The sequence below is a fragment of the Phocoena phocoena genome, chromosome 5, assembly GCF_963924675.1.
Source record: "Phocoena phocoena chromosome 5, mPhoPho1.1, whole genome shotgun sequence".
NCBI lineage: Eukaryota > Metazoa > Chordata > Mammalia > Artiodactyla > Phocoenidae > Phocoena > Phocoena phocoena.
In genome coordinates this window covers 102,107,910-102,120,403 of record NC_089223.1, presented here as the reverse complement: position 1 = coordinate 102,120,403, position 12,494 = coordinate 102,107,910, and the positions used below count along the sequence as shown (strand labels likewise).

The following is a 12,494-nucleotide window of genomic DNA, read 5'->3' as shown; positions in this document are numbered from 1 at the left end:
AATTTTGTGAGGAAACTCCATATTGTTTTCCATAGTGACTGCGCCATTCTGCATGCCGACCAACAGTGTACAAGGGTTTCAATTTCTCCATCACCCTGATTTCTTTAGCTAGGTTCTTCCTTAGGAACAAGTTTATTCTTTGAGCTTCCCATCCCTAGAGTCATGGTCCTTTTTAGAACCCCTGAGAAAAAAAAATTGTTTTATGAATTTCTTTAGGTCCACTTTCTAAAGTGAAAACACATGTTCTCCAAGTCCTCTCCTCTTGCATTGTGAATTCTACCATGGCATGGCCAGCCTTCCAGGGTTTCTGTCACTCTAACGCTCCTAACCAGGTCTTTTCTATTGGTTAGATCTAGGTGTAATCTAGTAGTTCCTTCCTCTCTGTCCTTTACCTACTGAGAGATAACACTGTAATGTTGGTAATTGATGAATGTACCCAATAGTCTGTTTTGGCAGACTTCTGGTTATGTGGTGTATCAGTCAGCATAAGATAATTAAGCTGCAGTAACAAACAACTCCAAATATCCATGGACAAGTAGAGCGAAGGTTTACTTCTCACTGCCAGCACACGTCCTTAGTTGGCTGTGCTCCGTGTCATCTTTACTCAGTGAACCCAGGTTCATGACCCAATGGAACATTACAGGTTGCCAGGGCAGAAGGAGAAGAGAGCACAGTGAACCACATGTTAGTTCTTAAATTTGCTGCCCAGAACCAACACGTCACTTTTCACAGTTAAAAGGAATCACCTGGTCAAGTAGCTGTCAATAGGTCAAGGAACTATAATCCTCCCCTAGGAGAAGCCATGAATATGAGTGAACAATGAAACAGACCACCAAGGAGGGTCTCCAGTTACTATATTATTGTGGCAAGTCCATGATTTCATGAACCCAGAAAACTGGTCTCCCCATGCTGCCTGCAGGAATTCACACTTCCTCCTCCATACAGCAAATACCAGCTTACACCAACCTTCCCCAGGTAGTAGGGCTAGAAAACCAACGTCTCTAAAGGAGGCAACAGCGACAAAACCTCGGTGTTTTGACACAGTTCTGTCATGGCTTGGGCACCCGGTTGGGCAATATACCCTCTTTTTGGCGGAGGCTGCATTTAATGACTTCCATGAGACTCCCCAAATGATTCTAAGCTGCCTACATCTATCCTGATTGTAAGGAGGGTGCTGTTATAGGGAACTCTATTCCGTAATTCCAATATGCCCTACTGTTTTTCAAGAGTAGAGAGCCTAGCCTAATGAATGAAACATTGTTACTAATGAAATGTAGTGTATGTACCACTTCAAACTTGGAAGTTTGTAACACACTCCCACCATGCTTCTGTTCTTCCTTTTTATCCACATCCCCTCTCAGCTTTATGGGGTTTCTCATTAGTCCATGGTCAACTGAAGTGACCTTGCTCTTTGAGGTTAGAAGAGTAAAATAAAATAATAAAAATGCAACAGCTCATATCCCATGGTCTGTGGGACATCCAAGGGCCTCCTCAAGATCTTTGTAACTTTTCTAGGAGTTTTAGGTGTTTGTGGTCACTTGTGGTTTTAGAGCCTGATGTTTTGAGCTCACATGGGTCTCATCTCCATAATCTTCTTTGCTCTTTGTAGAGGCAGACAGAAGATTTAGACCTTTCTCCCAAACTTTTTACCCAAAAAACCCAACCGCACCAAACATACTACTCACTGAAGCTTTGGTGTAGCTCAGCCCCCTCCCACTCAAAAACCCTACCCAGTGAGCTACTATTTCCTTTCCTGGCCCCTTCCCTGGGTTCTGGTTCCTCCCTCTTACCCTTAATTCAGTCCTGTTCATTTTATTATACAGGGTGATTTAACTCTCCTACTCTGCCCCAGACTTATCTTCGCATAAGCCAAAGACTCATTAATGTCTCGATAAGACAAAGGGCCACTTATGCAAGGCAGAATCATTGGCAGAGATTTAGTAATTTCTGTCTTATTCTCTCTCCCTTATTCTGTTGGTGGAAGAAAGCTGTATGAGAATTTATTTTCCTCATAAGGGAAGGCTGAAGTGGCTACAGTGTGGGTTTTAAATACCATTTTCCTTCTTCCTTCCAGGTACCTATGTAGTTTCTTAACATCTATTTCTGATAAACATATTTAACACAGCAGGTGTCAAACTTTTGGTCTCAGAACTCCTTTACACTCTTAAAAATTACTGAGGGCCCTAAAACAGCTTTCGTTTATATGGGTTTTAGCTATGGATATTTACTGTCTTAGAAATTGAAACAAAAATTTTAAATATTCATTCAGTTAAAAGTAAAGATAAACCCATTACATATTAACATAAGTGGTATATTTTTGTGAAAAAAAAAAAAGCATTTCCAAAACAACTTAGTGAGAATGGCACTGTTTTACATTTTTGCAAATCTTCTTAAAGTTTGACCTAATAGAAGACAGCTGTTTTGCATTCAGTGTTTTGCAATATCACAAGTCACCCAGCCTCTGGGAAACCCAATTGTGCACACCTTATGAGAGAATAAGAGTGAAAAGATAAATAACATCTTGCTATGAAAATCATTTTTTATTTTGCCTACCACTCTTTGACAACCACATTTTAATACATATTCTAGTTGTGCATCCTCTTTAGAAAACAAGAAAACAAATGATGAAATCAAAGATCTTAAATTAGATCTGAACCTCGAACCAAAATGTAGAAAGAATTCACTGGCTAACCTGCAGTCGACTTAAATAACTATGACTTAAGATGGTATATTTAAAAACCGTACATGAGGAAGAACAGAAACCAGTGAAACTCTTCCGTCCTTGTCTCGATCTGATAAATTCCTAGTCGTTCTTCAAATCTGCCTTCTCTACAGTGTGATGCCTTCTCTATAGAGCTTTCCCCACCATAATTAATAACAAGAATGTTAACAATAATGTTATTATTAACAACGGTAACTAACTTTCATTGGTCTCTAGCAGCCAAGCAACGGCCAAAACACTTTGCACGTGTTATCTCGCTGAGGAAGGTGCTGGCTTCATTTTACAGATCAGGTGGTCGACGGTTGGAAAAGAAAGGCCTCTGGCCTCTAGCTCTCTGCCGTGCACACCTGCTCTGCCCTAGCACTTACTGCACCCAGGTGGTCACCGCCCACGTGCTTCGGTCCCGCACAAGGTGGGTTCATGAGGTCTGGGTCAGGTTGGGTCGCTTCCTGTCCCCTTGCAACCCGCGCAACAGGGAGCCAAGAGAATGGAGCCAGCCTTCCGGCTTCCTGATCCCCCTCGGTCCCGGGGCCTACACGCCCTAAGCGAGCTCGCAAGGGCTCGGGACTCCGGGACCTCCCCGCGCGGCTAAGTCAGCCAAAGTTTGCCGGCAGGAGAAACGGGCGCGGGTGTGAGCGTCGCTGGGTCCGGGTCGCCGAGGGGATGGGCACGCGCGCCGGCGGAGACCGGAACCTTTCTCCTCTCGCCGCCGTAGCCCCGGGCGGGCCGGAACCTTTCTTCTCGTGTCGCCGTTGGTGAGCGGAGGCGTGCGGAAACGGAACGGTCCTCCAGCTGCCCAGTTCGCGCCGCGGTCGCCGGCTGCTGACGTGGGCGGCCCTGGTGGGGGCCGTGGGTGTGGGTCGCCATGGCGGTGGACATCACACTGCTGTTCCGGGCCAGCGTCAAGACCGTGAAGACGCGCAACAAAGCGCTGGGAGTGGCGGTGGGCGGCGGGGTCGAGGGCAGCCGCGACGAGCTGTTCCGCCGGAGCCCCCGGCCTAAGGGCGACTTCTCCAGCCGGGCGCGCGAAGTGGTGAGCTGGTTGCTATGGAAACGGCGGGCTAGAGGCGGGGGCGGACCCGCGGCAGGGACCCCAGACCCCAAACCGGACTCTGTCCCGTAAGCAGTGGGTGAGGGAAGCGCCTGGAGAAGGTGGTGTCAAGGGCGGTCAGGAGAGTTGGTCCCAGAGAGTCGACGGCTGTCTTTGGAAAGGAACAGCCTTAGGTCGAGGAATGGGGACGCATGTTGGGGAGCTCGGAACTATGTCTGCAACGTACATGGGCTGCTTTGTGAGGTAATGAGCTTGCCGTCACTGCAGACCTGAACGCAGGCGAAGCTTCCTTCACCGTCCTTTGCTTTCCTGTCGCAGCACTGACTACAGTCACAGTGTATTTATCTCTTCTGTTTACTTGTCTCAGCCCCCTCCCCTTTCCTGCCCCGCACTGAGATCCAAGATCGCATTCGGCCGACCTGGCCCTTCTTGCCTCCTGCAATAGCTTAGGGTTCGTGCCAGGGACCGGTCTGTCTTGAGACTGGTTTAGGATAATCTTTCACAAACACTCTCTTACAGCCATCTAAACTACTTTCTGTTCCCTGAACACAGCAGGCTTTCGTTCGGGAGAGCAGGGACCTACTCCTTCAAGGCAGTAACAGTGTTGGCTTCACTTCAGAATCCCCGAAGCCTGACTCATAGCATTGCTTAGTAAATGTTTGTTGGATCAATGAATGAACAAATGGTTTTCTCCTTCCCCACTACACGGGAAACTCTGTAAGGGGAGAGATAAAGTTTGCCAGGTTCACTTTTGGATCCTTGGCACCAAGGGTGGATCTAGTTTTTGTGGAGCTTGAAGCTTATACAGTTCTGTCTGTCCTCTTTAAGAAATAAAAATACAAAGTCACACACAAAAAAAAAGGTTCAGAGCTTTGCGGGGGTGCAGGGGAGGGGCCCTGACGCTCAAACTTCATGGTAAACCCACTTCTGTTTGATACACAGTGCAGTGCCTGGTACTTTGTAGACACTCAGATATTTTTAAATATATGTATGCATGAATTAGTGAGTGGCAGTTTGCAGAGGATATTCAAGCCTCGGAAGGGAAATTGGTCCAGATGAATATATTCAGTCCATCAATAAGCATACACTAAGCGCCTACCTTCTGACCAGCATTGTGTTAGAATAACGCGATTTAAACGGAATGGTGGGGGAGACAGACGCATTACCAAAAGAAGTGCCACAACAGCTTGAAGACGTTGTGTAGAACACAAAGGAGAGTGTTCAATTATGCGTCAGGGACAAGAAAGGCTTTACAGAGGCGATGATGCCTGAAACAAATCTTGAAAGAAGAGTAGTTGGTTCCAGTGCGCATAGGGTGGAGAAGGGCATCTCAGGCTAAGAGAAGAGTATGCACAAAGGTGTGGAGATGGGTAACTTTATGCTCAGTTTATTTATACTCAATGCGTGTCTACCCGTTAAATTACAAACAAATTAGTAATGGCATTTCAGATTTGGGGGCGGGGAGGAACTTTTCGTAGCTGAACAACTCCTAACAGTGATAACTATGCCACTTTGCATTGGGAGCTTGATTAGTTAACTCATTTGGGCTGTGGGCTTAATGGGGACCTTGGGAGTAGAAACTGGGTCTCGGATTTAGAAGACTTAGATTCCAATCTGGGTTCTGCTACTTAGATGTGGGTGACTTGGGTAAGTCCTGTTACCCGAGTCTCATTTCCCTTTTCTATAAAATGGGCATGATAATACCCTACTCGACTGGTAAGCTGATTATCAGGATCTTATGAGACTTTGTATATATCGTAAAGAGCCGTAATGATTGTTATTGTTCCCCTTCACTCCTACGCTAACTCTGTGTAGACCATTTAGATGTATTTTCATCAGTGGCACAAAACTTTATTCCCTACACCACTTTGCTTTCTTGTACTTTCATTCTTTACTTGCAAAGGGGAACCAAGTAAGTTATGAGGGAATCTGAAAATTCTGTGTAGGTACTACTAGCATCGATAGTGGAGGCAGTGACACTCCTCTGTCAAGGTGAAGCTATCAGCGATGGCATATGTGTGGCAAGCATGCAGCTATTCCTCTTTCTCCCTCCCTGGGACCATAGAAGCCAGTGTTAATGTCCCAGTACATCTGTGTTGCTCAGAATCCTTTGGAACTTTGTGCCCCAGGCAACCATTACCTATTGTTGGACCTGACAGTCAAGTTGAAATTTGCTGATATCCTACATAACATATAGTAAAAATAGAGTCTGTATGCCTGAAGCAGAACCATGGACTTTTTTCTTTTAGTACTTAAAAGGATCTTAAGTTCATGTTGTTCAGTCTTTTCATTCTATAGGTGGGAAAACTAACACTCAGGTAAAGTGAAATGTCTTGCCCAGAGTCATAATAGATGAGGTCACAGGACAGAGCCAGAGGAAGAAGGCAGGTCCTTTGACTCCAGTTTAATGTTGCTTATTTCCCACCCTGCCCCATACATACATTTCCACTATAATTTTAAACCAAAAATTCTTCAGCTGAGTTTCTTCTTCCTGAGTTAATACTGAATTCATAATTGCATACTGAATAAGATTTGGAGCATAAAGACCTGAATTTGAACGCCTTTTACTTACTGCATGAACTTGGGCAAGTTACTTAACCTCAGTTTCCTCACTCCTAAAATAGAGTGAATAATAGCAACCTTATAAGGTGGTTATGCAGATGAAATGAGGAAAGGTTTGCAAGTGCTTGCATGAGTGTGAATTCTTTTGATTGCTAGTAAGGGTAACCTAGTTTAAACTAACCTGAGCAAAATAGGAATGTGTTGGCTGGTAAAACTGGGAAACACAGGAAGGAGCTTCTTTCTCCAGGTCTTATCCATAAAACCCCAGGAAAGGACTCTAGTTGGTTCTGCTTGGGTCCTGAGCCCTTGTTATGGCCTCAGAGGGATAAGGTTCTTCACATGGCCAGGTCAGATGTCCACTCCAGTAGGTGGGTTGGGTGCTGTGATTGCTGCCCCACCAGAACCTTGGAAAAGGGAGTGCTATGTCTGACACTAGGGAGTAAGGGATGCTGGGCAGGCAAAACTGACAAAAATGTTCCTTCTGTTCCCTAGCACAGTGCCTGACCTGTCTTCACTTTACCTGCCTGGTGGTCTTCAACTCTGTGGGGAATAAAAAACTAGAATTGTGGGAGTTTGTATGACAGGCTTTGGTGTGGGAATGTGTCTGGAGGTGCCTCATAGGGGCAGCTCTTTCATTTTCTTACTAATTTATAAAGGTTACAGAGTCCAGGAGAAGCAATACACAGTAAACCGAGACCCCTCTAAGTAGCCAAACTGAGTATGCAGGGGCAACAGGAGCCAGTGAACAGAACATCAGGGAACCTGTGTTCTAGACCAAGTTGAGCCATGAAGTGGACAGACCACCTAATCTTTCTGCACCTCAGTGTCCACATTGGTAAAGCCGACAGCTTAGACTATAACTGTAGCGAGTTCTTGTAAAACAAAGATGTCTCGTTTATAACATAAACAGCGACTCTGTGTTGTTGGGAATTCTATTTTCAGATTAGGCATGCAGATGAATTTTTCTTTGTTTATTATACATTGCTTTTGTGAAAGCTAAGTGTCACTTACTTTTTTTTTTTTATGAGTTAATTATCTTTAGTTCCTGGCTTAAATTCAGACTTCTTACAGCAACCCAAAGCCAGATGGTCTGGTCCCTGCTACCTTCCTCGAGCTCCCCTCCTCTCACCTTCCTCTTACTCTACTCCAGCTGCCCTAGCCTCCTTGCTTTCCTCACATGCACCAGACACATTCCTACCTCAGGACCTTTGCGCTTGTTGTTACCTCGACCTGGAACACTTTTCTCCCAGATTCCATGTGGTTTGATCTTTAGGCCTCTGCTCATTCATTGTTTCAGTGAGCCCTTCCTCCACTGCCCTGTATAAAGTACCATCCATTTTCTGTTCTTTACTCCGCTTTATTCCTGTCATTATCTAACATATGTATCCATTGACTTGTTGTTGATCCACTAGACTATATACTTCATGAAAAAAAGGCTCTTTAGGTTCTAGAATAGTGCAGGATAGGTTCTCAGTAAATGTTTCTTGAATTAAAGAATGAGTGTTATCTACTGTGTCACTTTGCTTTTAATTTTGGAGCTGGTTGATCTCTGTCCAAGCCTCCTTCCAATTCTAGAAATGTGTGATCCTAACATGATTCCTTAATATTATATAGTATATATGTACACTTAATCCATAAAGTGTACATATAATACACTGGAATAAACCTTGAATAAATAGTAGCTTTTATTTTACTAGTAAGATTTAGTTCCTACATCAAAGAGTTTATAGTCAAGTGGAGAAGCAGACCCATAAATAATACAACGACTCAGGTAGAAGTGACAACCGTAATGCTCAGCATTGATTCCCCAGGTCCTCCTCGATTTTCTTCTGAGTTGTAGTGTTGAACTTGTGTGCCAATGTTTGGAGCCAAAGGTTAAGCTGGGACCACCTGGATTATTATCCATAGTAGCTGGAAATAGACTTTATCCAAGGATTGAGTATAATTCTGCTTAAACTGGGTTTCAGTTGAGGGAGCATGGTTCAAAGAAGCAGTATCAGGCAACAGGTGCCAAGGGTCAGTGAGAAGCTGGAGACAGGCCCACACAAGACGGGAATAGATCAGGAAACAGTGTAGGTTTAGGATGTAGGATTCAAACAGAACATAGGTCTGTTGAATCATGTAGATTTAAAAAAAAGTTAATGGAGAGTTCTTTTTGCAAATGAAATAAGGAGCAGCTTTTGCTAAGGCTGGGATGAGGGTGCTGGGAAGAGAGAGGTTCATTAGCCAGCTTGCTCCTCTACTGCCATTCCCCCTTCTCCTTGAGGAGCCCCTTTGGAACCAGCCATAGGGCTGAGAGAGACACAGTTTCTCACTCCATTAATGTTCTCCAAGTCTTCTCTTAACTTGATGGTGCCGTATTTTTATGGATCATAATAACCGAGTGTGTACTGTAAGCAGAACTCAGTGCTAGTGACTTTCCATGGTATAAATGGTGAGCCCTTTGTATGGGCTGCACTCTGAAATTTTCCAGGATTTATGAAGACTGTAGCTTTTGAAATTATATTTATTCAATACTAATTGATTTATTCCATCTCCTGTAAGCATTGGACTCTTGATAGGTGTCAGTCATTGTGAGGACACAAAAAACTATGAGACATATGTCTCGGCTCTTTGAAAACAGAAATAAAGGATAACTAAAGCTCCTTGAGGGAGAATTGGTAGAAAATCAAACTGGACCTTGAAGGATGAGAACCATTCTACCAGACAAAGGAAGGGAGTTAAATCGCATTCCTGGCAGAGGGAGGAGTGTTAGCAAAGGCACCGGTGTACAACAGCAGGGTGATGGCGGGGAGCAGAGGCAAGGCTGGAGTGATTGGAGCCCTTTTCTGGAGGAGGCCTGGGTGAGGGGCAGAGAGGCAGGAGATGAGGCTGTGCTGGATTTGGTTAGAGCAGGGGTCAGCCAACTTTGGCCCATAGACCAAATCCAGCTGCTGCCAGTTTTTGTAAATGAGGTTTCAGTGGAATGAGACCACGGTCATTTGTTTCCATGTAGGCTATGGATGCTTTTGTGCTATAGTGGTAGAGTTGTAGCTGGCAAAGGCTGGCAGAGTCTGAAGTAATTCCTATTTGGCTCTTTAGAGGAAAAGTTGACCAGACCTTGGGTGAGAGCATTGTCAGCAGTGCTGAGGAGTTTGGACTTTATGCTCTAAGCTATGTGAGCAGAGGCCTGAAAAGTTCATACTTGTCTTTTAAAATAATCAGCAATATTGCAGATGGGTTTGGAGTGTAACGCGACTGACATAGAGGAGCTAATTGGAAGGCTATTGCAGTAATCCAGGTGAGAGCTGATGAGCTAGTGACAGAGGAGTGAATGGATGAAGTAGATATTTAGGAGGTGGATTTTTAAAAAATGTAGCCATTGGTGGGGGTAGAAAGAGGGAGAGGTAGAATAATTCCCAGCTTTCTACTTGGCAAGTTTCATGGTGGTAGATATCACAATAACATTTTTTTCAAAGTTTGAGTAGGATGCCAATTAATCATGCCTTCCCTCTCTCAGTTCTAAACAGTGGAGAATAGATTCACGGGGCCCAACAGACATTAGAGTTTTATTAAGACAACAAGTGGTGGGTAACTCCCCAGTGGCAGTGCTTCTTGGTAAATCTGGATTGGAGAGCATAGCTGGAACCCAGTGGGTTCCTCTAGGTTTGTCATATTTAGATCTTGGAGATGATTGAGTCTTTAAAATAGACACATAGTTCATATACCCAGCCAACCACCTCACAAATCCAGCGAACACTGGGCTAGGCCTTATTATGGTGAGAGCTACAAGGCAAGTCAACCACACCAGACTGCAGATGGGGATACTGAGTAGGGCCATTTAGATACCAAGTTCTTATATAGACTTTTATTCTCAACTGTGCATTCTTTATTCTTGAAAGAAAGTCATCTTGGTGGTAATGATTGTATCACATACTGTAGAAGCATGGTCCTCAGGGATAGTCAATTGACTTTCTCCTTCATTCCAAGAAAAGTCTGGAATGGGTCAAAGAGTTCCCTCTTTTCTCAGTTTCTAGTTGGCAGGTAGCCAGTAGTTCAGTGTATCACCTACTAAGGATAGGGCTGCCAAAACAGGTCCTCTCAGGATGACATTTTTTTGTTTGTTTATTTTTTTGTTTTTATTTTTGCGTTACGCAGGCCTCTCACCGTTGTGGCCTCTCCTGTTGCAGAGCACAGGCTCCGGACGCGCAGGCTCAGCGGCCATGGCTCACGGGCCCAGCCGCTCCGCAGCATGTGGGATCTTCCCGGACCGGGGCACGAACCTGTGTCCCCTGCAACGGCAGGTGGACTCTCAACCACTGAGCCACCAGGGAAGCCCCAAGATGACATTTTTAATGAACTCTTCCTGTCCATGGTCTGATACTATCTTGCAGGCTTGAGAACCAGGTTTGTCAACATACCAAGGATAGAACGATCTATCAGGGCAGATATCAACTGAGCTCACACCAACTTGTGTACAAGTTAGAATACCAGATTATTTTCTTTGAGTGCCATAACTAATACTCAGGAGGATCTAAATTTTGGAAAGTCAGTTATTTTTGAGCTTCTGCTATAGGTCAGTAACTCTGTTGAGGGCTTTACATACCTGATCTCAATTAATTTTTCTCTATTTGGGGGATAGAAATATAATATTATCGAGTGATTTTACAATATTGATCATGTTATGAATAATATGATTCTAGAATTCATACAAACTTGATGTTTGAGATTTCTTGTTATGTGAAAATCTATATGGGCTCCCTCTGGTGGGCAAAGTATCAGTGACGTTTACAATGATTAATTATGGCTTGTGTTACGAAAAACTTGTGCTTAAAACATATTAAGTTTAAAATTGACTTAAAAAGAGGCCCCTTCCGAACCCTCTAAGAGAAAGTGAATAAACCAGAGAAGTGAAAAGTATGATGTGTTGAATGAGCTCATATATCATATAACTCACATATGAAAAGTTTGCAGCACAGTTGTAATTTTAAGCTCGGTAGTACTTTTTTCTTCCTGACTTTCAGGTTCTCAAAGTCTGTAAATACTAGAATTTGCCTTCTACCTGTTACAGTCTAACATAATGCCTAATTGTCAAAACTTTCTTATGGAGCTCAGAAGCTATATTTAACCAAGAGAAGTGAGTCTTTTCATTTCACAGTATTGTATACACTCCTGTTCACTTTTTGGACGGATGATAAGAAAACCATAGTAAAATCAACATTTGTCTTTTATAGTCTAAGTAGAAATGACAGACTGCAGCATATCTTGACTGGGAGAAATTGAGAAAGGAATTAAAAAGCATAAGTTTTGAATTATAAATACTTTTGGACTATGCCAATAATTAACTGTATGATCTTGGAGAACTCACCTAACCTCTATTTTTGTTTTTCGTTTGCTTTTTGTTTTTTTCATTTTTCTTGTTTAATGAGGAGCTTTGACCAGATAATCGTTTAAGGACCTTTTCAACAGGGTGGTTCCATGATTCAGTACTCTTTTTTCTGAAAGTCTCAGAATATATTTTAAAATGCTTTTTGCAGTAGTAACTGCCCCAGCGCCTTGTGATGCTTCCTCCGAGTTCCTATGTACTCAGAATTTTTCACCTAGATAAAAAAAAATGATTTCGTTTTTCAAAGTTGTTGTTTGGTATGTTTCCACAAGTATATTTGATTTAATAGTGATTATGTACTCTTATAATGGGCTGTTATCAGTGGGGCATGTTTTTGAAGTTGACTAATTTTAAAATCTGATTATAAAACCAGTAAGTGCTCATTAAACAGAATAAAAAAGAAAGTGAAGTTCACATATAGTACTACTTGCCAGAAATAGCCACTGTTTTAATTTTCGTATATGTTTTTTCAGACATTTTTCCTATTAAACAAAAACAATTTTTCTACAGTGCAGTTTTCTAGCCCCTCTTTTTTTTTTTGTCTTGTCTTGGTTTTTTCACTTAATAACATATTGTGGACATTTTTCTATGTCAATACGTATTGTTCTTGTTATCAGTTTATTTGGCTGCATAACCATTAAAAATAATATTACAGAATAAAAATCTCTTACCTAAAAAAAAAAAAAATATTACATAACTTATTCACCTGAACCTCTATTGAAAGACATTTAGGCTGCTTTCAGTTTATCACTATTTTAAACAAACAGTACATTTTTTACCAAATTTGTTTCAGA

The 12,494-nt window shown here is 42.8% G+C and overlaps 1 protein-coding gene across 1 annotated transcript in view; it reads left to right on the top strand.

The window, feature by feature from the left end:
* Window positions 1–3,527: 3,527 nt before the first annotated feature.
* STX18 (syntaxin 18) overlaps window positions 3,528–12,494 on the top strand; it is a 120,495-nt gene continuing 111,528 nt past the window's right edge. Inside the window, exon 1 of the mRNA XM_065877750.1 lies at window positions 3,528–3,755. Within this exon, the coding sequence (XP_065733822.1) occupies window positions 3,588–3,755 (168 nt within the window). The 5' untranslated portion in view covers window positions 3,528–3,587. The remainder of the gene's footprint in view (window positions 3,756–12,494) is intronic.